Source organism: Sebastes umbrosus, chromosome 3 (genome assembly GCF_015220745.1).
Source record: "Sebastes umbrosus isolate fSebUmb1 chromosome 3, fSebUmb1.pri, whole genome shotgun sequence".
Taxonomy (NCBI): domain Eukaryota; kingdom Metazoa; phylum Chordata; class Actinopteri; order Perciformes; family Sebastidae; genus Sebastes; species Sebastes umbrosus.
In genome coordinates, this window is record NC_051271.1 from 39,505,138 (window position 1) to 39,529,242 (window position 24,105).

Sequence of the window (24,105 nt, forward strand, 5' to 3'; positions counted from 1 at the left end):
CACCAAAGTGCTTCTGGAAAACCATCTGGCACCTTAGGAGGGGGAAACGGGGAACCATCCAAGCTGTGTACAGTAAGGATGGGACACTGTTGACCTCAACTGAGGAGGTAATCGGGCGGTGGAAGGAGCACTTTGAGGAACTTCTGAATCCGACCAATACGCCCTCTATGGTAGAGGCAGAGCTGGAAGCTGATGGGGGACCATCATCAATTACCCTGGTGGAAGTCACTGAGGTAGTCAAACAACTCCACAGTGGCAAAGCCCCGGGGGTTGATGAGATCCGCCCAGAAATATTGAAGGCTCTGGGTGGGGAGGGGCTGTCTTGGATGACATGTCTCTTCAACACCGCGTGGAAGTCGGTGACAGTGCCTAAGGAGTGGCAGACCGGGGTGGTGGTTCCCCTTTTCAAAAAGGGGGACCAGAGAGTGTGTGCCAATTACAGGGGTATCACACTGCTCAGCCTCCCTGGTAAAGTCTACTCCAAGGTGCTGGAAAGGAGGGTTCGGCCGATAGTCGAACCTCAGATCGAAGAGGAACAATGCGGATTCCGTCCTGGCCGTGGAACAACGGACCAGCTCTTCACTCTCGCAATGATCCTGGAGGGGGCCTGGGAGTATGCCCATCCAGTCTACATGTGTTTTGTGGACTTGGAGAAGGCATATGACCGGGTCCCCCGGGAGATACTGTGGGGGGTGCTGCGGGAGTATGGGGTACAATCCCTGTACGCCCAAAGCGAGAGCTGTGTTCGGATCCTCGGCAATAAGTCGGACTCGTTTCCGGTGGGGGTTGGCCTCCGCCAGGGCTGCGCTTTGTCACCAATCCTGTTCGTGATATTCATGGACAGGATATCGAGGCGTAGTCGGGTGGAGGAGGGTTTGCAGATCGGTGTGCTGAGGATCTCATCGCTGCTTTTTGCAGATGATGTGGTCCTGTTGGCATCATCGGTCTGCGACCTCCAGCACTCACTGGATCGGTTCGCAGCCGAGTGTGACGCAGTCGGGATGAGAATCAGCACCTCTAAATCTGAGGCCATGGTTCTCAGCAGGAAACCGATGGATTGCCTACTCCAGGTAGGGAATGAGTCCTTACCCCAAGTGAAGGAGTTTAAGTATCTCGGGGTCTTGTTCGCGAGTGAGGGGACGATGGAACGTGAGATTGGTCGGAGAATCGGAGCAGCAGGGGCGGTATTGCATTCGCTTTACCGCACTGTTGTGACGAAAAGAGAGCTGAGCCGGAAGGCAAAGCTCTCGATCTACCGTTCAATCTTCGTTCCTACTCTCACCTATGGTCATGAGGGTTGGGTCATGACCGAAAGAACGAGGTCGCGGGTGCAAGCGGCCGAAATGGGTTTCCTCAGGAGGGTGGCTGGCGTCTCCCTTAGAGATAGGGTAAGAAGCTCAGTCATCCGTGAGGGACTCGGAGTAGAGTCCTTGCTCCTTTGCGTCGAAAGGAGCCAGTTGAGGTGGTTCGGGCATCTAGCACGGATGCCTCCTGGGCGCCTCCCTTGGGAGGTGTTCCAGGCACGACCAGCTGGGAGGAGACCACGGGGAAGACCCAGGACTAGGTGGAGAGATTATATCTCTACTCTGGCCTAGGAACGCCTCGGGATCCCCCAGTCAGAGCTGGTTAATGTGGCCCGGGAAAGGGAAGTTTGGGGTCCCCTGCTGGAGCTGTTGCCCCCGCGACCCGATCCCGGATAAGCGGTTGAAGATGGATGGATGGATGGATCACGTGTTGCTGGACATTCATAGGAAAACGCACGAAAAATACGTTGAAAAACCAGAAAAAACTGCGTTGTGTTCTCTCACAGGTTGCATCAGTGACATTCAGTCAATACATCCATGCAGTTTGCATGAATAACAACAGAAAATATAGAGAGGTGGTTTGATTATTTTTTCTTATTATTATTTTTACCTCTTTCTTTCTTTTACAGCACTCTTGATAAGGCAGAGAAAAGTTAGACGAGAAGATCAGCACCAGAGTGGTATCGATCTTCACATCTAACTTTAGAAGTTTTACAGCAGAAATGTTATTAGGTCTGACCTACAAAGAGTGCCATTGAGATTTTTGCTTAAAAGTTAGTCAGACACGAGTCCAACATGTAAAACATTTACATAATGAGGTACATGTCTAAAAGGGGCTTAAAGGGTATCTTCGGGTATTTTTCCCATGTTTTTGTGTCTAACTGACTAATAGGAACAACAATTTCTTAAATCGGTCCAGTATTGAGGGAGAGCGCTGTAAACGGTTGCTTCTCACGGTTGCTTCTCACAGTTGCTGCTCACGGGCTGCAATATGGTGCTATTGGGGCAAGCTGGCAAGCAAAAGTGCTTCTTTTGCCATGACAGACTCCAATTGTTGTTACATGCGTCTGACAATATTATGGAAAGAGTCTCGCTCAAGTCTCATTGTGAAATCTGGCGAAATCTGGTGTGTTGGAGTTCAGAAAGCATAGCTTAGTGTTACTTATTATATTTTTAATGTCATGGCTGAATATTAAGATGATTTCCACAATGTAGATGAGGTCTTTGGATTCGACGGCTGCCCGTATTTATTTGAGCCAGAGTATATGGATATTCAGATTTCACAACGAGACTCCTCCTTGAGCGGGACTTGGACACAATAACAAACAGACCGGATCAAGAGAAAGGTAAGACGCAAAAACAAACACTTTTACTGGACGTAATGTTGCATTGAAGCTGCTCACTTGCCCTCGCAGCTCGGTTACTGCGTTCCCCCTCAATACTCGACCAATTTTGTAGTATTTTTCTATTTTTCTAATTATGTTAACATAGTTTTCTTTTTTGGCTGGACTGTAGAGGGCCAGCCCTACAAACGCAAAAGTCTGTCACTGACTGAGTGACTGAGTGATGAAGTTACACGATTGGTCGGCCGAGTGTTGGAGTTTCCTCATTGGCCGTTACTCTTTCATAATGAAACGGCGGGAACAGTCCTTTATTCAAATGAGCCCGTTCAGCACGACGCGTCCGGCTCTTGAAACCTGGACCGAGCTGTGAAACTAGGCGATATAGTTCTAAAATGAACCAGATTCAGCAGTGGCATCATTGCCTATTTCTCACTTAAAATGTGTTCAGAAGTAGATTTTGCTGGATCGTTTATTCAGAATAACAGAAAGTTTACGAGCAGGCCGCCATGTTGTTTCCTGTTTGAAACGGTGAGCAGAAAAAAACAGTGAACCAATCAGATACATTCCACTATAGGGTATGTCACCGTTTGAACGGCCAGTTGAGTTGAGCAGCGCGTCCCCTAGTGTCCTCGCCGGACCTGGTGGACATGTAGCGCTGGATTTAACATTATAGACATGACCACTAACTATTTGTGTTACAATTTAGCCACAAATTCACAGACTGACCGTACACGGTCCAGACATGTAGTCGTTTTGACCGACTCTTGTTTCCCTTTTTTGTTATTGTTTGTTTTTCCTCTGATGTTGAGGGGGGGTTTCCCGTTTTCTAAATGTCCCGTAGGTGTGAATGTGAGTATGAATGGGTCTCTGTCTCTATGTATCAGCCCTGTGATAGTCTGGGATCGGCTCCAACACCCCCGCGACCATGAATAGGATAAGCTGTTACAGATAATGGATGGATGGATGGATGGACGGATGGATTGATGTTCATATTAGTCACTTAAACACAAAAAAATAGGGTCCGGGTTGAAAAATCCCTAAATTACCCTTTAAATCCACTCTTAATCTGTGTATTAAGATTTGCATCTGAAAGAGGCATTAAGTAAGCTTACCTTTCGGACGTACAGTCAGGGTTTCACTGTGTTTCACGATGCCCTTGGCTTGAGCTACGCAGGTATAGTTGAAATCATACTGGAGGGCATTGCCAGAAAATACTCCAATGCTGTCCCTGCGGTGCAGCGGGCTATCGGGGGGATCAAGAGTGTAAGTCAACTCTTCCCTGCGAAGTCTTTCAGCGGCAGAGATCTCACTTTTGCAGGTTAGCGTCATTCGTTCATTTTGAAAGACTTCAGCAGGAGACGTGGTGAGAGTGGGCACTGAAAACAGCTCTGTGGAAAGATTTCAAAAACACGGCAAGTTATCATCTGCAATGATATCACTTGATAGTGTAAATGCTGATATGTATGTAGCTTAAAACCGACTAAATGTAGTCAAAGTATGGAGTCAGATCAGTGTCAATATTAATAAATGCACACAGAAGGATTCACAAATATGTGTATTTAAAAGTATTTGTAATTTTCATCAAAAACACGTTTGGATGTTGTTCAGATGGCTCAGATGTCTCCCTCCTTTTCAGCCAATCACATGAGCATAACCCCACGAGGGTATGATTTACATCATGCTCAGGGTGAGCACGGAAACTAGTCAGACAGCTAGCTTTGGCGAAGTGGTCCCAACATTTGACATTTGGATTCTTTTGGTGAACTGTAAATATCAGGTAAAACTGTGAGTGTAAAATAAATAAAAAGCGTTTAGTTAGTTCTTAAATAAAAATGTTATTCATTTGAAATACTTATAGATGGGTAAGCGTTCATTGTCACAATGTCATGATAGCTTATATATGGACATTTTCACTATTTAGAGATAAAGTAACTCATTTTTAGAGGTGAATATGGGGTTCAGCCCATTCGCATGAAAAGACGTATAAGTGCCACGATAATGCGCCAGGCGTTTAGAGTACAATAAATACGCCTTTCTTGATTTCCGTGTCATTTGTACACCATGTATCCTGACTGCAATGTAAACGCATCCGCGTACAAATGCTACGGTAAGAGTTAGTGACGTAGTATAAAAAGCAAGAAAGACCACTTATTGAGGTGGTAAATGGGTCCAACAAACACCAGACTTTTAACCAGGAGACCCGTGTTAAGCCCAATCATGACGTTTTTTCTTGCCTGAACCTAATTGCGGATGTTTGCGTGGCGTTCAAATGACATGCAAAAAGGCTAAAAAGTGACATGTGGAATGTCTGTGTAATGTCGTGGTATTTAAATGTCATCCCATGAGACCGGGTTCGTTCTTTCCTTTCCCAAACTTTTTTTTTTAACTATAAAAAAGGAAAGGAGAGAATGAGTCCCTCAACCCGTTAACAAAGTTAGCTCCCTTTGTATAAAAGGATCTAAGGAACTTCATTTTAATTAACTAAATTCATTTATTGATGTTTTCAGTTATATTTTTGACTTGTCTGATACTATCATTCATTTGGGCAGCATGAAATGATTGGACGGGTTTATTACACCAGATACCAGATTTTTCTCTTTTCTTTGTTGGAGCATTTGATTTATTGATTGCTGTCGGGATGTAATGAGAATTCCAACAAATACAACAAAAAATGTTTTTGTAAAAGATTACCAACCCTAACTTTAATGCCTACAATCATGGATACTTTTAAGATGAAAAACATATCAGTAGTTAGGACACAGATTTAGATGTCCTTACCAGTCACTGAAACCATCTCTGAGTTGATTTTCACTACATCTCCCATCTCAAATCTGCACTCAAACGCCCCAGGGTCCTTTGCCAGTGCAATCATGCTGTGGTTGACTTTGTTGTCTCCGCTGCTGAGAAGCTGGTTCCCCTGGCTCAGGTAGAGGTGGACACTTTCAAAACTGTTCAGAATGTTTCTGACGGTGCACAAGATGTGAAGTTGGTCTCCTTCATAGATCTTAGACTTAGGGAAAATCTCCAAAACTGCTGTGATGGGAAGCTCTGAGGAGACAAAACCAATGAAGAAAAAGATCTGAGAAGACTCTAATGCTTTGAAAAGAACTGAAATTTCAAAATGCTACTTACCTTTGACTGAAACAGTAACAGTGTTGCTTTCCTCGGACTTAAAGGAGTCTGGCGTTACGAGGACAGTATAGGCACAGTGGATTTTGTGGATGCCAACGCTGCTGAAGCGAAGCTTGGCCTCTGCCTGGTTGGAGATGACCTGCTTCTCCAGGATCTCTTTGGAGTCCTCGTAGAAGTAGAAGAAAATGGAGCCCGTCTCGCCGGGCACCGTACACTTAGCTGTTATCTCCTCCCCTTCACTGACCACACCCTTGTTAAGGTGGAGAACTGGTTTTGACAGGCCTGGAAACCCATTATGCGAGAAATGCTTAGATTCAATCCAACCGTGTTTGAAAACAGTAAACAAAAATGAAGAAGCTTTTGCCAATGTTGAAGAAATTCTCTCACGCTTGCTGTTGTAAATAAACTAGGGCTGTCAACGTTATCACGATAACAACGTGTTAACGCAAATTCATTTTAACACCGCTAATTTCTCTAATGCATTAACGCAACTTGCGATTTTTAGGTTGTAGCGGGCTCAGTTTTAAAGCTAGAGTGAAGATACTGGTATCATATGAAACTAGAAAAACCTAATGAATCTATCGGTACCAACCATGTCATACTAGCTTGTCGACAAGGAGGCTAAATAACGCACCAAACCTGCGCTAAATGTTGGCAAGGAAAAACTGTCATGTCCATTTTCAAAAGGGTCCCTTGACCTCTGACCTCCAGATATGTGAATGTAAATGGGTTCTATGGGTACCCATGAGTCTCCCCTTTACAGACATGCCCACTTTATGATAATCACATGCAGTTTGGGGGCAAGTCATAGTCAAGTCAGCACACTGACACACTGACAGCTGTTGCCTGTTGGGCTGCAGTTTGACATGTTATGATTTGAGCATATTGTTTTATGCTAAATGCAGTACCTGTGAGGGTTTCTGGACAATATCTGTCATTGTTTGTGTTGATTTCCAATGATAAACACATTTGCATAAAGCAGCATATTTGTCCACTCCCATGTTGATAAGAGTATTAAATACTTGACAAATTTCCCTTTTAGTTGCATTTTGAACAGATGAAAAATGTGCGATTAATCACGATTAAATATTTTAATCGATTGACAGCCCTAAAATGCACACAGTTGTTCCACCAGATTCCAGTAAAATTGTAGACATTGTTAGAAGAATCCTGTCAACAGGTGTTTAACTTAACCACACTTGCACAAACTGTTGTAGTACCTTATGAAATTAAAACTATTAGCTTTATCTGAACACATTCAAATCGACCCTAACTTTTCAAACCCCAACAGAGAATACAGCGTCTATAATAACAAACCAACCTGTTACTGTGAGTTTCTTGGCTCTGCTGGTCTTGTTTGTCCCGTCAATGTTGATCTTGCACTTATATTTGCCAGTGTTGGAGACTCTGACCTCGGGCAGAGGGTACAGGAGATCCTCCGAGGAGCTGGAGGTCTTGGTGTAGACTGTGTTGCTGTCCTTGTATATAGTGTACTCACGACTCAGTATCTCCTGGCCAGAGCTGCTGACATTGGCCCGGCATCTCAGAGTCACATTGGTGTCCCGAGTCACATCAGTACTGGGCTCGATGGACAGGGTGATGTCTCTTAATGCGAATGCTAGGGAGTGAATTTAAAAAAAAAAAAATTAGACTTAATGTACAAGCTAATCTACTGCACAGAAAGACTGGGCAGCTGACTTTGAAGCCTTCTGTCTGAGCTTTTACATTTGACCTTTAGACCATTTTTATAAAGGTTTTGCTTCATTGTGAGTTCATTCTACATACAGTATTTACTCTAAGGGTAATGGTAAAATACATCCTTATCCTTCTACTTTCTAGTTGGTTTTAAAGTTTTGCATGTGACATTAATGTATGTTACATTGACCGGGACATAATGTAGCCTACCTAATGTGAAGCAGAATTGAATTAAAAGTAAAAGATGTTTGCAAAGTTATGGCATATTCAGGTACACTACCATTAGCTGTAGTTTGATCTTTTCCCTGAAGAGAAGAGGCTTTGGTCATGTGATTTAGGTGAGGCTGAAGATGAATACCATTCAATTTTATTTTATCATTTTCAAAGAACAGTTTCGTAAATTTGGTGTTTTTTTTGCTAGATGAGAAGTTTAACACCGCTCTGATGCCTGTGTTAACTACGGAGCTCTGTGAGTTGATTAGCTGAGGTTAACACCAAGAGAGTTCAGCACCTAACTCCCTGTCTAACTAAAATGTGTCGTTACACTTTGGTTACATACTGTATATGGTTTTATCAAGGAGAGTTATGTTAATTAGTGAGCTTTAGAGGTGCTGGTCTTTATGCTAAGCTAAGCTAGTTCACTCCAGGCTCTAGCCTGACATTTCCTGTACAGATATGAGAGTGGTATGGATCTAATCCTCTAAGGCCGGAGATATACTGGCTTTATAACACACATTCTGCCGACGTACACAACCAACATTCCAAATGGACGCAGGATACGTGAGGCAGCTTCATGCACATGCAAACACGTAATTAACAGCACTGCCCAGTCGCACAGCAGTTTGTGAAATAGTCACGAAATATAGTGTATTGACAGGAATTTCAATTTTTATCGTGATGGTCAGCACAAAATCAATTTCTATTTAATCCACGTAAATGGGAACCAGGAAGTATAGAGAGTGGCGAACGCCGCATAGGGAGGTGGACGGGTCAAAAAACACAGGACGTCCACCCAGGAGACCGGTGTTCCTGTCTCGTGTTAAACTACAAGTCGAAGTTGATTTATTTGTCATGTAACATCCGTACTTAAGTTACGGCACTTCCAGTGTTATTTCAACCCAAACCGCGATCTTTTCCTAAACCTAACTAAGTAGTTTGTTGCCTAAGCCTAACCAAGTCAATCTATTCCTAAACCTAACTAAGTAGTTTTATTTTGAAAAGACTGGAGCAGAATTTGACACGTGTCACGTGTTGCTGGACATTTGTAGGAAAAAGCACGAAAAATATGTTGTTGAAAGTCGTGCTGAGTGTCACGAAAAAAAAAAGGAAAGTCGTGTCTATGTACATCATTAATAAATTAAATTTCGTGACTATTTCACGAACTGCTGTGAGACTGTGTTGAACAGCAGGTATATCTCCGGTTTAAGTGAATTTGCCAAAATGTAAAGGGTTATAACTTTTAGTAAAATGTCTGACGGCTTCTTCTGGTTGGATGATTCTAAAAAAAATTGTGGCCTGAGAAAGGAGACAAAGTTCTTTGTTTGCAACGCAACGTCATTCGTAAGATTTTAAATAACTTCTAACGTTACTACTATATGGGCCTAAATATTTTCTCTTTGTACTCTAGATTTATTCATAGACATTTACTTAATGGATATACAGTATATTTATAATGCATTTCATTCTTTTTCTAGTGAACCTTATATGTAGAGTGGGTAACTTGGAGATATAAATTTGTTTTACTGTATATTGTATATTGAAGACATTGCTCTATTTGAATGTAAGCATCTGGATGACTTCGTCATTTTTCAGTTTGTTTAACTCTATTTTGCTGGCTCTTAGACTGCTGTATTTTGCTGTTGGAGTCCTTTCTTTAACTCTCTGTGGAGTATGTTCCTATGTTCCTGATTCCTTGACACCTGTCCTATACACTATGTATGTCTTTCAGACAGGGTCGGCTCTAGCCCTTTTGGTGCCCTAGGTGAAATTTGTATTTGGGGTCCCAATGATTTTAAGACAAAACATAAATAACCATATCTATTAAAATATAAATAAACAATTGGTCCCTGATATTGTTGGTTTAAAAGTGTTTAGTCAGTTTCACTACAATTTACACTTTTATAAACAAATAAGTACAGCCGGGCAGATAAAAAGTGTGAGAAAGAGAGTTACAGGGGTGAAAAGTGTATTCTTTCTTTCTTTATTTGTTAATTTGTTACCTCAATTCAGAAAACAAGGAAGGGCGCCCACCAGCATTTAAAAAAAAAAAAATGATTGTCAGTATTATTTTTTTGGAGAAGCCACCTTCTGGGGGGCGACCGCCTATATGGCCTATGCCTTAAACCGGCCCATCCCTCAGATGATTACAGTTTTTTATCCTGAAGAAGGCAAGTGCCTAAAAGTGCCCAAATGTTGATATACAGAAAGACTATTGGAGTCATGAGTGAGCAGCTTTCCTCTCCTTCCTTTGAGCTTTTACACTCACACTTTGTTATGTGCAGATTTCTCAGTCACAGTTTGCAGTAAAGTGGATTAAATAGAATTTCCTTTTAATCACTTCCTTTTCCCATTCAAAACAGCACTCCCGAATGGCCATTTTGCTGGCATATCTGAAATGACTACCGGTGAAATTTCTAGAACAGGTGCTATACAAATGAGTGTTGGCTTGGCAGTCAGGAAGCTGGTGTGTTACCACGGAATTTCATCATACCGGAAACACCATCCCATTTGGCTATGAGAGTCACATAAGAACTCGACTGTAGAATGAACTGGTAGTCATCTGACGCTAAAACAACAACAATGCTAGAAGATAGAAGTAGATAAGGAAGAGCATCTTTCATTTATCTATCTATATGAAAAATGCATGCTTTTTTGGAGCCATTATAAACAACTTGTTTGGAGATGAGAGGTAAAGAGGGCTTGGTGAATTTCATTAGGCCTCAGGGTTTGGCATCCTCGAACCGCCTCACTAAGGGTCTTGACATCAATGGGCCAATGTGAGATATGAGATGGCCTGTTCAGCTGTCAAAGACAAGAAAGGACATCCAACCCTGTTGCTTTTTTACACAACAGCTACAGAAATTTTGATTTGCTAACACAATTTAAAATTGGTTCTTTTATTCCTGGATCCAGCCTCACCAGTCGCTCATTTAACTTTTTCAATCTCTTCCTGGTTATCAAAGATGGTTTATTTTCAGGACACTTTTTAATTCTCAGCCTCATTGTCTATGGATGGATTACAGCAGCCGAAGTGCACCATTCACACGGCCACATGTGAACGCTTTGATAATCACCTGAACTGATCCCAAAGCCATGAATCACTTCAAATCCTCATGTGGTTCACAGGCACGAACAGGTGGAAAGAGATGAATGATCAACCCAGAAAAAATGTTGGCATTGTACGTTTCTGTAAACCACAGATACATTGAATGTCAGTGTTTCTGTTTCTGTTTCTGTGTTTCATATCAGCCTCGTATCATGCTTGTAGAAACGCACAATGCCACATGGTTACCATCGATTGGTCAATTTTAGACAACAACGTTACTTGGTTAAGGTTAGAAAAACATAATGTTTTGTGTTCAAATAATAACGTAACGTAACGTAACGTAACGTAACAACCGCACTTTCTTAGGTAACGTTACGTAACACACGTAAAGTCAATGTTAATGTTTGCCAACGTTTTTCCCTGGCGACTGGACCGTGAATGATCCATACTGTAGGAGATATTTGTTGTCAAGTTCATGAATGTAGATGCGACTCCCCAAGACTGGGAGCAACATTTTGTCTTTTAGGAAACACTAAGAAGTAACTTTTAAAAGTGACATCAGTTTAGTGTTCCGCAGTGTGACCAGACAGAAAGCATCTGTACACGTACGTCAAGCCTCCCCACCAGATCACCCATATGGTCGAGTATTAGAGACAACAGGCTGCTGTTGTGACTCAGACGAGGGTGTTGTGAGGGAGTAAACAAACCTGAAAAACAAGACAAAAAGGGGGCAGGAAAAGCACTTTGTCAGACAAACAGGCCACCCGGGGGACCTATCACCATTTCAGAGCCTGCTGTATCTGGCCCACACCCAGCATCATTCAGCAGGACCTGGCAGGGCTGATGATGAGAAAAATCAGGCGTGCAGGGCAGAGATTTGTTATGGGCTCTTGATACACTGTGTGAGTTATGGCAGTCAAGTACATGCTGAGCCAGTGGTGGAAAGTAACTAAGTACATTTACTCAAGTACTGTACTTAATTACAATTTGAAGGTACTTGTACTTTACTTGAGTATTTCCATTTTATGCTACTTTATACTTCTACTCTACATTTCAGAGGCAAATATTACATTTTACTCAACTACATTTATATAACAGCTATAATTAATTTTCAGATCAAGATTTTATATTAAAAATACATTTGATAAGTTTATAAAATACAACGCATTATCAAAGTGTAACTTCACCCCCAGGTCTGAGCCTAGCTCCACCCACTGTATAATTTGATGGCTGACAGGGGGGTGGCATGGATGTGTGAATCAGGAGCATAGCTGTAGCATGGGCAGGAGTTGCTCAGTGACATCCTCATTTTCGTGCTCATTTTCAGGTTCATACTTGTATTTTGTGTTTCTACTAGAACATGTTTACATGCTGAAATGTTAAAAAAAAAACGTTATTTTCCTCAAACTGTCTGCCTGAATATACCTGTATTATTATTTACCCTCTGTCAGAAACGCCCCGTTTTAGTGCATTTTGACTGAATTGCAACAGAATTGCGTTGCTAGGCAACAGCTTGGGTCCATGTGTACTTCCTGTCATCTGATGACATTCACATCCACTGCAAACAGGAATAATCTTTAGAATGTTTATGTTTAAATCTGTGTAAAGGGTCTAAATATTGTATATTCGTGACATCACGAATGGACAGAAATCCTGACAGATTGTTTCAAACGCAGAGTTTCTGAATACGGGCTGTGTGTATTTCCCTGTGGATCTCACTTTTTTATAATATGGGACCTTTAATGGCAACTTTCCGTCATACATCACGTCCTTATTAAATTGGTCCTATAGTCATTATTCGACTTGTTCAAGTGACTGGCTAAAGCTTGAAGTCCCGCGTGCTAACACTAAATTTGGATAAACTGCTTTTGGTGTCTGTGCTGCAAAAACTTGGAACAGTTTACAAAACACATTAAAACTAAACACAATTGTACCTATAGGTGATTTTAAATCCATGATTACAAACTACTCCCCTCCTGAATAGAACTGTTTTTCTCAGTGTTCTTTTGTTGTCTGGCTGATTGCTTCTTGTTAATTTGTTCATTTGTTAATTATGTTCTGTGTGTATTTATTCTGTTTTATTGTACTCTTGACATCATTGAAAATGAGGGCATGCCCCAATGATTCCTACGGATTTAAATAAAGGTTGAATGAATGAAAAAAACAAAACAAAACTGATGTGTTTCACCACAGTTCAGTCATATTATTTAGTTTACAACTCAAAAAACATGTTTTAAGTGCTCAGTTGTTCTCTTACAATGAAGCAGTGTCATTTCCACCAAAGAGGGATTTCATCTCTAAACTTTTCAGATAGTTCATTAAAATAACTGTTGGAGGCCAAGAGGTTGAATTATCCAGTATTTAATGAAAAATCAAAGATTAGAGAGATATCTAAAAAATGGAATCAGATTTGTGTAGCAGACTGTTGTTTCCTTCTCTCCTCTTCCATTAATCATCTCACGACCCCTCGGATTTATCTTGTGACCCTTTGGAGGGGCCTCACCCCTATGTTGGAAACCACTGGACTAAACTACTGAACTGTAAAATGAGCTCCACCAGCTACAACTATAGACGAAATACAGTAATTAACCAAGTCTCCATTACTGCGGTGGCATCTACCTACAATTCGCACACGTTTGTATGCTAGCTAAGAAGTGTACAATTTTCTACTTTTACTTTCTATTTAACATTACTTTTGACGATGTCTAAGAGTTCAGGAAGAACATGAGCAGTTCTCAGCTGCCTAACGTTAGCCTATCATGGTGAAACAAGTAACGTCAGCTAAGTTAACACTGCTTAGCTAGCGTTGCTAACGTTAGTGGGCTGAGACACTATCTAGGGGCTTCGGTGGTCCCGCAGAGTAAATGAACTCAATCAACTAACTGTGGCGTTATTTTGAAATATAAAGTTGCTCTAGGGCAACCTAATGAGCACAAAGCAAACATCTTTAAGCGGTCGGCATCACAAACACAACGCGCACAAAGTGTCTGCTAACCGTGTTAACTGGTGACTCTCAGCTGAATGCTTCGTGGTTGCTCGTAGCGACCGCAGTTGTTGAAAACACGAACAGAACATGTAGATGTCCTTGTGAAAGCCTTCAATTTGACTTTAAAGCTGCAGTAGGAAACAATTTTTTGGCATCACTGGGCAAAAAATTCCATAATAAATGGACTTGCAATTATATAGCGCTTTTCTAGTCTTCTGACCACTCAAAGCGCTTTACACTACATGCCAGCATTCACCCATTCAAACACACACATTCATACACTGAAGGCAGAGGCTGCTAAGGTGCCAACTTTGCCAATCAGGATCTAATCGAAATACTCATTTGGGGTTAAGTGTCTTGCTCAAAGGACACATCGACATGTAACCCGGAGCAGCCCGGGATCGAACCGATTGGTGGACGACCTGCTCTACCCTCTGAGCCACAGCCGCCCCCAATAACCTTTCAGCATATTGTAACTCAAGTGTTCTGAGAGAAAACTAGACTTCTGCTCCTCCTCATGGCTCTGTTTTCAGGCTTTAGAACATCTAGGCTGTGACGGGAGACATTGACCAATCACAGGTCATTTCAGAGAGAGAGCATTCCTATTGGCTGTGTTGCAGTCATGTGTGCGGTGCTTAGTATTCCCCAAGAAATCTCAACATGGCGGCGGCGTCACAAACTTTCTCATTTTACAGCTAAACAGTACATTACAAGATGATTCTGAGTACATCTGAGGAGAGAAATAGACATTAACGTAACAGAATATTGATTCATATTTGATCAGCGCTGTCTAGTTTGACCGTTTGGTCGGAGTTCGCGAGTGATTGACAGCTGGCTCTCATAGACGGCAGCTGGACAGCAGACCTCAGATCAGCTCTTACTGCTTGTTTTCCTCCGGTCTGTGAAATCTTGCAGATGCCGTTAGGAGCACCGGAGGACACAGAGGAACATGATTTGTTTTCAGGTTACCTGTTTCATGTACTACTGTCACGATATTGCGACTTTTTAATCCATTTTAAATACATACTCATCTGGGATTACGCCGACCATTTACGCAGGATACTACAAGCAACCACGGGAACTTCGGCTGAAAGTCACCAATTAATACGGTTAGCAGACAGTAGATTACTATAACTTGTCACCGCAGTAATGGCGTTGCCGCTAGATTGCGGAACACACAAAGCGGTCACTAGATTCGTCTGTAAAATGCTGCTTACATATTGATGCATCAGTGTTAAAAAGCCACAGGGACATTTTTCTGCAGAACGAGTTCTTTTACTTTTGATACTGTAAGTACATTTCACTGATGATACGTCTGTACTTTTACTTAAGTAAGAATTTAAATGCAGAGCCTTTACTTGTGATGGAGTATTTTTACTTTGGAGTATTTTTACTTTTACTTGAAGGATCTGAACACTTCTTCCATTAAAAATAAGAATACTTTTTCTATACATTTTCTAATATGTTTTCAGGAAAACACAATCAATCAATCTGGACCTTAGACAGTACCTCCATCTCTACTACAACCAATCCGGACTTACTCATGCCTTCCATCACCAACCAACTCAAGAGGACAGGGAGGCGTGTGACACTGCTCACCAACATGTTCCCAACGCTTCCTACCACAGATTTTCCACCGTACCAGACACCAGAAATCAGAAAGCTCTGATAACAAACAGGACTGTTTCCACAGGTCGACCATGTGTCTCTCTTAAGCCCAATAACTTTGTCCATATGGAAAGTAAAGCAACGATGCTCCATAAAAAATGGGTCTTTTTTTAAACTACACCTTCTGGTCCAACCAATGACAATTCTGTGGAACATATTCAGTAAACTATCTCTATGCAAAGTGTCATTTATCTTAGATTATACTTACATCGCCGTGCGTCCACCCCTCTCCCTGGATGGAAGTCTTGGAGCAAGATAAGAAAGTAAAGCACCATGTTAGAGACAAATCTATCAATCACCTCCACAAAAAGAAGTCCAACGTGATCCTAAAGAGGAAGATAGAAGGTCAGTATCCTTACAGCTGGACAGGAGCGTGGAGATGAGCAGTAGTAGGAGGCCCATCCTGTCTGAGGAACGCTGAGGCTCCCAACGCTGCTGGCTGTCCTGGTGGTTAACACACTTGTGACTATGCTGGCTGATGGGTGGTTTGTGGGGGGCAGATCTGATTCTGGTGGGCGGGAGCGGACACTAAGGTTGTGCTCTACCTCAGCCACTCAGTGGTCAGCCAGCGGTGGCGGTTATCAACCCGAGCAGCCGTCGGCTTGGCTTAATTTGCCAGGAAGTGAGTGTTGTTTCCTCAGGATGTTCGTGCCGCCCGGCTCTTTGCTGTTGTGGAATGTTCCCCTCTGGTCTCCTTCATGTATGTGTGTTTATGTGCGTGTGAAATGGTAGCCACAATAATGTTGTATTGCTTGGGTCAGGTCAGGCCTTTGACCTCTGACCTTGGCTGGCAGAGCTGTGGCAGGTAGAGAGATGAACAAGACAGGGAAAACAGTCTTTGTGTAGCAAAGCCCATTTCCTGAAGGGAAGATAATGGTTTTTCACAGACATAAATCTCAGCCTGACTCCTACAGGACACAGGTAGGTGGAGCTATTGTCACTGGTACGCATACTTCCCATCATGACTGGCCCAGGCCGAGGCCTACCCCTGGTGAACTACTGAGAGCAGTCACTTTGGACTTCAGTGGTTGGTCAATGACTTGATCCAATCCAAGATGTGAATTGAATAAAATGATCTCTATGTGAACAAAATGAAGCCCCAACATGTTCAATATCAAATAAATAAATATGACATTACCAGATACAGAATCATGAATACATAAACTAAAAAATGTATAGTTCAAATGTCCTTTTTCAAAAGTCTCATAATGGTATTTTCCCCAATTGCACAATTATTTCATAATGTCACTTTTTTTATGACAAAGGAGTTGTCACCAGTTCATGGCCCCCTCACCTCTCAGCCAATCACATAGGCCCTCAGCCATCCAGCAGGCTACCCAACTGCTAGCATGTTAGCTAGATCCAGCTAATACTGCCAAACAGACGTACTCTGTTTTCGCTCTTCACTCGTGTCTTTCTGAATTACCTAGCTAGCTGCTACTGCTAACACTGGCTCTTCACCGTACAAAGGTTCTCTATAGAGAGGCGAAGTCCCGCCACTTCAGGTGGACACAATGGGACCTTATTTCGGAAGTAAATATGAACGGTAGTCAACGGCGCGAGACAAATATTTTACAAAGCACTGACAGTTTGGGAATCTTGTAAAAAGTTTTCCTCAGAGGAAACGTATTGTTGTCTTGGACTACGGAAATTATTTTTCAACTTTAGTTTTAAATCTGAACAATCTCTATCACATCATGTTGCTCGCCACAGCCACAGGCCATTATAATTAAAACTGTGGAGCTCAGACGACATTTTGGTCAGGATGGAGACACCATTGTTTCTATTCCTTTTTGTAGTCGCCCCTTCACTCACTGATCTTTTGTATTTTGTTTATTTTTATTGATCTGAAGTATTATTATTATAATTATTATTGTTATTTTTTTAATTTTTTTTTTTTATTTATTAATTTTTTCTCTTAAGTTGTTTGCATTTTATCATCCCCATAATCACATACTAATTAATACATAATATCATACTAATTAATAATATCATTCCATAAGGACAACGGTAGCAGTTTTGACACTTGAGGATGTTGGGGTCTTGCCCTGCCCGGTCCCTGGTGGCGGGGGCTCTGCTCGGGGCACTAGGACGGTTCACTCCGGAGCGGGCGGCAGGAGGAAGGAAGGCTGGGTCAACTTATTCCTCCTTTTCACATTCAAATCACACGACTGTCCATCCTCGATCAACAACCATTGGGGTCTGTTTTTTTTTTTTTAAAGGGATTATGCCCACAATGGGCCAGCCCTCTCCTATAAGGGTCTGGGGGCGGCCCAATGCAGGGTCATTCAGTCAAAAATACATATAGAAAGAAAAATAAAATAGAATAGATGCACAAATACAACTTCAAATCAATAAGTACAATATGAAACAATAACCTGGTTGACCCTACCGAACTGACCCTGCTGCCGGTGGACGGGGCTGCGCCACCCCTGACTCTATCGTTGTTATAACGGTTATTATTAGTCTAATTATTATTAGAATTAATTATGTTCCTTTCTCATTTATTTAGTTATTTCCTTCCCTATGCTTCCCCTTAGTTAACAACTTACTATTTTTGTTTGTTAATTTGTGTATTTATTAATGTATATGCTGTATGTGTATATATATATATATATATATCATTATTCTTTTTTATTAAACTCTCCTCTCCATATATCCACCCTATAGACCCCACCCCAAAGCACATGCTCGTACGCACGCACGCACACGCACGCACGCACACGCACGCACACGCACGCACACACGCACACACGCACACACACACACACACACACACACACACACACACACACACACACACACACCATTTGGTTCTCTCATCCTATGGCAGGAATGTGTTAACTGGCCTGTATTCACTGTTCTTGTCGTCCTCTTGTTGTTGTGTTAAAGTATTGTCTTTTGTCTTGCAATAAAAAATGTAATAAAAGAAAGGATGGAGACACCGGGTGAAAGACGGAACGGACAGTCTTGAGGGAGTTATAAGAGGAGCGAAATGCCTGTTGATGCGCAGAAGGAACTGTGTAGAATAATTAATCAAAACGACACGTTTGATGTGCACATAAGCACGGAGGGTTCTGTGGATCAAAACTACACTTAATGTAACCAGCGGATATCTGTTGCGTCTGTGCGTAATGTTGGCTTGACCGCGCGCAACATCCCTCTCTATAAAAACTGCAGCGGTGTGCTGTGCTGGCTCTCTGTATAGTTATCTCATGCGCACAAATTAATTAATGAGTGGAACATGATAAACGTCTATGGAAGTATGATATTATTGTTATTATTTTAATTGTGGTAAAAACTGGGACATTTTTTTAGTGCCTGTTGGAAACCGGCACATTTGAGTGTTTTACAGATATGTGTCAGGACTCGGGACACGTCAGCCGGGGCGTCTGGTCACCATAACTACAAGGCATGTGTGGCTGGACCGGCTACGTCAACAAAGCACAGAGAAGCTAAGATTACAACACAGGTAGACATTTCTCCACTATATCTTTACATAGAAATAGTTGTTTGTTGCTATATTAATGCTCTGAATCCTGTTTATAGAAGCTTTATGCTGAGTAATAAATCCAAGCTAACAACCTAACCCAGCTAGTTAGCTGGCTAGTGAGGTAGCATGTGTAGTATTGTTAAGATTGAAAAAAAGGAGAGATCAATATCTGTTTTCCTTACACAGCAGCTAGCTGGTTGATTCAGACACTGAACTGAACACTGTTTCAACACTTTGACAGTGTTGTTGCTTTGAGTAAAAAGAGCTAGCTGGCTGAATTTAGGTAACAGTTGGTGAGCCTGCTGGGGGCACGTGATTGGCTGAAAAGTGTGTTGACACCTTCACTGTCATCGTTTTGGGGCAAATGCTACTATAAAAGAAAATCAAACTTCTTTAAAGTACATATTGAAATATAACTGTCTAACTATAATTCGTTAAAATGAAATTAGAATGAGTTTACTTTTCATAGTGAATTGAAATAATGTTACTTCACAAGTATATATTTAACTCTTAATTACTTCTAATTTATTTATTAAATATTGAAAACAAATACTGACATTTCATCATCAACAATTTTGGGAGGGGATATTTGAAAAGTAATAGGTTGAACAGCAAGTAACATGACTCGGACCCAATTATTAGACTATAAGTTTTCATGTAGAGTGCACTTATAGTACAAACAGCATATTACAATTTCGGAGTTCTTTTCAGTCATCCTAATCCATATGCAGTCATGTGCAGTTGTATAATGTCTTCTGTTGCTCTGGATGAGTGTTTTTGTCGAGTCTGAAAAAAGAAAACCCTGACATCATCAGGGTTTTGGGGTTATCCCCCAGCACTTTTGGCTTCTACTGCATGGAAGTGCAATACTAAACCCTTTAACATTTGGTCTTGTCTTAAAGGTCCCATATCGTGCTCGTTTTCAGGTTCATACTTGTAGTTTGTGTTTCTACTAGAACATGTTTACATACTGTAATGTCCAAAAAACACTTAATTTTCCTCGTACTGTCTGCCTGAATTTACCTGTATTTACCCTCTGTCTGAAACGCTCCGTTTTAGTGCATTTCAATGGAATTGCAACGGAATTGCGTTACTAGGCAACGGCTTGGGTCCACGTTTACTTCCTGCCTGCTGATGTTATTCACATACACTGCAAACAGGAAATAAACTGGGACACATTTAGAATGTTTATGTTTAAAACTATATAATGGTCTAAATAATGTATATTTGTGACATCACAAATGGACAGAAATCGGCTTGTTTCAAACGCACAATTGCTGAATACGGGCTGTGTGTATTTCTCCGTATATTGAGCGTTTTGATAGTTTAACAGTATTTATACAGCACTTAAACCTGCTTTATAATATAAAAGACCTGAAACTTTTTTCACTTTTTACAATATGGGACCTTTAATCAAAACCAACACTAATTTAAAATAACTTGTTAAATTCCTTGTCATTATTTGATAGATATTTAAATTAAATATTTAAATATATTAAATAAGGTGTACTTAAAAGAATAGTGTGTAGCATTTAAGGGATCTATTGGCAGAAATTGAATAAAATAAGTATGTTTTCTTTAGTGTATAATCACCTGAAAACGAGAATCATTGTGTTTTTGTTAGCTTAAAATGAGCTGTTTATATCTACATACGTAGCAGGTCATCTTCACGGAGCTGAACGCCATGTTTCTACAGTAGCCCAGAACGGAGATACCAAACACCGGCTCTAGATAAGGACATTCATGGCCACCGTAGTTCTCCTACACACTTGGCACACGGGAGAAGTTGGTTGCAATCTGCAACCTGATCGCTAGATGCCGCCAGATCCTACACACCGCACCTTGAATTGTTCCCCACAGAGGCTTCAAGGCTGCATCGAATGCAGTGCTGCTTTTTTTAAAGAAGAATTTACCTTAGTGCTATGATACAGATATGAGCTCCAAAACTGATCAAGATTAAGATGTTTATAATGTAGACCAAATATATTAAAGGACCACTGTCTCAAATGTCAGAAACAGACAAAATCAAGTGTTGTATTTGGTTTATTTCATCTTCTGTCTTATAAACCACAGTCAGCAAAGCAGTCTAAAGTCACAGAGACAACCCTGATTGTTTTCAGTTTTCCTTTACTACTTTGTTAAAGTCTCTTCTTTTCCTCCAGATCTAAAATCTTAAAACTCAAAGCAGGATACTTAGAGATGAATGTGATTCTGAGCAAATGGCCCGACGCCAAAATACACTATTTTGTCTGAGCCGGCGAAGCAGGTGAGGCCTGCTGAACCACGCAGAGCGCTGAAGAGCTCAGTGACGGGGTGATGGTGGGGACTAATGTGGCGACTGCGACTGCAGCCGCTTAAATGCAGACTGTATGGTGTGGGTTCCCAGTTCGCTCCCAGTCCACGAGTCCATTCCTTCTTCAGGGAAAAGCAAAGCTCGGGACAACTGATGCGGAGGGGTGAGGTGAGCGTGGCAGGAAAAAAGGAAGGGGTGGCTGTTGGCGATGAAAGGTGAGCATGAAAGAAAGACTGAAGTGCAGTGAGTGTGAGTGTGTGTGTGTGTGAGGGTAAGGCTGTCTCCACTTTTTCCCCTCCACCTCACTGAGGCTAAGGCAAACAAAATGCCAGCAGAATTAAAAACATAAAATTACAAAACAGAAAGAGGAAAAAAAAGATTTAAAAAAAGCTAATTAAGCAAAGCTGCAGCCCCGGAGAAGAGGCACGTCGATGGTGATACTGCACAAAAAGAACAAAGAAACTCAGAGCCCTCCTTCTCATAAGAGGCGTCTTTACCAAACAGCACCACAATGACATTTACTTCAACAACGTCCATGATCTCTGGAGTGACAACGCACCCGGTCATGTGACTGACCGCACCTGTCCATCATGCTGCAGACACTGGGGAGGCTGGCAGTTGCTTGACATTGGTTTGGCTCATGAAGTACCTGAGCGAGATTTAGGACAGGGACTGAAACTTGACACGGTGAGCACGTACGCACGTAAAGAGTGTCTCAGATGCAACCAATTAACATGCAACTCATTTAACGCCTCAGACAAAATCAAAACCAAACAAACCTGGCAGTAAAATCTAAATCATAACCCAAAGACGGGGGGGAAAAAAAACCTTACAGGAGGTTTTATCAAAATGAAAGATGGTCCAAACAGAGGGGCGGGCAGGTGATCCCTGGTGTGATGAGTCACATAAGCTAAACCTACAGTGCCGTGTGCTCAGAGGTTGTCGTGACTGCTTAGAAATAAGAAAGCTGCCCCTCACTGTGGTTAGATAAGCAACCAGGATCAACTTCTATTTTTGAAGCCATAAAAAGATGGCATGGCGCGCAAGGGACAAAATAAACAAAAGGTGGGCTTTTGAGACCGGCGCACTCACGGCGGCTGAAGCAGGTCGAAAAAGGGCTACTTTTGCCATCTTTTGATTCCACACGGGAGCAGAACGTTTAGTCAATCACAGGAAAATCTATTTGATATCTTTCCTGTCACTGTTGTGAGTAGATGGTAACGCACCCATCTGCTACTCTGAGTATATAAAAAGAAAGTCGGACCTGGAAATGGTTTGTATTGCTATACTGTGGCACCTTTGGATGCTGTAGGTCGGGTTCTGGGCAGATGCTGCTATCACCTCCAAACTGAAGCACTATTTTCTATCAGAAACGTCAGGGGAGGAGCTTGAGGCTGAATCATGTGAGGTTTTTATTGCTTTGCAGGGCAGGTGGGCGGGTACCGCAGGCTCCCTGGAGGACTCCTCTCGCTGTGCTAGATATAAGGGTATGTATCATCCTAGGGGCAATGGAGGTTTTCCCTTTTTACAGGTTAAAAAACAACAACAAATAAACCAACAACAACAACAACAACAAAGGGGCTTGCATGAAAAATGTGATTATGTTTGGCACGCTGGGGTCAGGGAAGCAAGGAGGAGAGTTCTAGCATGGGAGCAGGCATCTTTTTTTGGGGTTCAATTAACTCCAAGGCTGTGACGGCCCACCGTGGGGCACATCTGTGCTATGATCCACTTTAACACACACGCACGCACGCACAAACACTCATCACGTCTGCCTGGTCGACGTGTCAGAATGAGCCTCTGTCTCTGGGTCCGTCTTGCCAGCGGTGCCGCAAAGTAGCCAAACTCTGCGTCCTCTGGCTACGAGATGGCCATTAAAATGAATAGATAAACACACACCGGGGTCCAGCGGAGGGCGAGTCTGTGTTTCCTGCACCAGTGAATGTGTTTTAACAGTGTCCTCTGGGCAACTACCCACCCCCCGACCCCTCGCCACTTTTAGGGTTCGCTGGGGTCACAGTTCATTCAGGTAGTGATGCTCGCTGTGCGGCGAGGAGGAGCCCCAGCGATCGGTGGGTACCACTTCTTTAAAATAGAACCTCTATTCTTCTGTATACGCTATTTAAATATACACACTCCTCAGCACAGCCAAGTCTACAATCATTAGCTTCATAATAAGAATAGGAATAAACAGTGAGAATAATAATAATATATATATATATCGTCGTTCGTAGCACAAGTTTTTGTCAGCAGCCATCACTAGAACATTCAGGGTGGTAATTGCATATGTACAACAAAAACGTCATTTACATCCCGGAGCTGGAGGCTCAGGGTCAGAAGTCATATTGGGGGGCCGGGTGGGGTGGTGAATGCTGGTGTGTTATCTGAGCCTCTTCTCTGCTGAATAGATGGACATGTAGTAGTCGTTGCTGCCTACCGCCAAGTGGGGCTGGAGGGAGACAAAGAGGGAAGGCAGATTAGACAGTCTGGTTTATTACAGGTGGGATGATGTGTGTGAGCAGAGGGTAAATGATGTGTGTGAGCAGAGGGTAAAGTGTGTACTGTAGCAAACCGACACAGTCTCATGGCTCTTTGTGAAATAGTCATGAAATTTAATTTATTTGATTCGTGTACATAGACAAGAATTTCCCTGCGTTTTCCTACGAATGTCCAGCAACATGTGACGCACGTGTCAATTTCCGCCCCAGTCATTTCAAAATAAAACTACTTAGTTAGGTTTTAAGAATAGATCGACTTTGGTTAACTAATTCGTAAGCTTTAGGAAAAGATTGTGATTTGGGTTAAAATAACTCCGTAATTGCTGTATCTTTCATACTGAAGTCACGTGATGACAAAAACGACTTAGTTAGGTTTAGGAAAAGATCGTGGTTTGGGTTAAAATAACTCCGAAAGTGCTAACTTAAAT

At 42.0% G+C, this 24,105-nt stretch overlaps 2 protein-coding genes across 17 annotated transcripts in view; both read right to left on the minus strand.

The window, feature by feature from the left end:
- The window catches only part of si:dkey-237i9.8 (platelet endothelial cell adhesion molecule), a 34,179-nt gene extending 18,230 nt beyond the window's left edge, over positions 1-15,949 (minus strand). For 4 of the 9 annotated variants that reach the window (XR_005206267.1, XR_005206266.1, XM_037765054.1 and 1 more), the window contains exons 1-6: positions 15,753-15,945; positions 15,602-15,637; positions 7,101-7,397; positions 5,780-6,061; positions 5,426-5,695; positions 3,760-4,035 (exon numbers count right to left, since the gene is read on the minus strand). Coding sequence is in view for 7 of the 9 variants with exons in the window: in XM_037765054.1 (XP_037620982.1) it covers positions 3,760-4,035; positions 5,426-5,695; positions 5,780-6,061; positions 7,101-7,397; positions 15,602-15,637; positions 15,753-15,795 (1,204 nt within the window). In the remaining 2 variants the exon portion in view is untranslated. Of the gene's footprint in view, positions 1-3,759; positions 4,036-5,425; positions 5,696-5,779; positions 6,062-7,100; positions 7,398-15,601; positions 15,638-15,752 lie in introns of all 9 variants that reach the window. The other 5 variants (XM_037765053.1, XM_037765051.1, XM_037765049.1 and 2 more) reach the window with 4 other exon arrangements.
- A 4,962-nt stretch (positions 15,950-20,911) lies between these two features.
- rptor (regulatory associated protein of MTOR, complex 1) overlaps positions 20,912-24,105 on the minus strand; it is a 263,688-nt gene continuing 260,494 nt past the window's right edge. For all 8 annotated transcript variants that reach the window (XM_037764856.1, XM_037764854.1, XM_037764852.1 and 5 more), the window contains one exon: positions 20,912-23,628. In XM_037764856.1, coding sequence (XP_037620784.1) covers positions 23,560-23,628 — 69 coding nt within the window. In that variant the 3' untranslated portion in view covers positions 20,912-23,559. The remainder of the gene's footprint in view (positions 23,629-24,105) is intronic.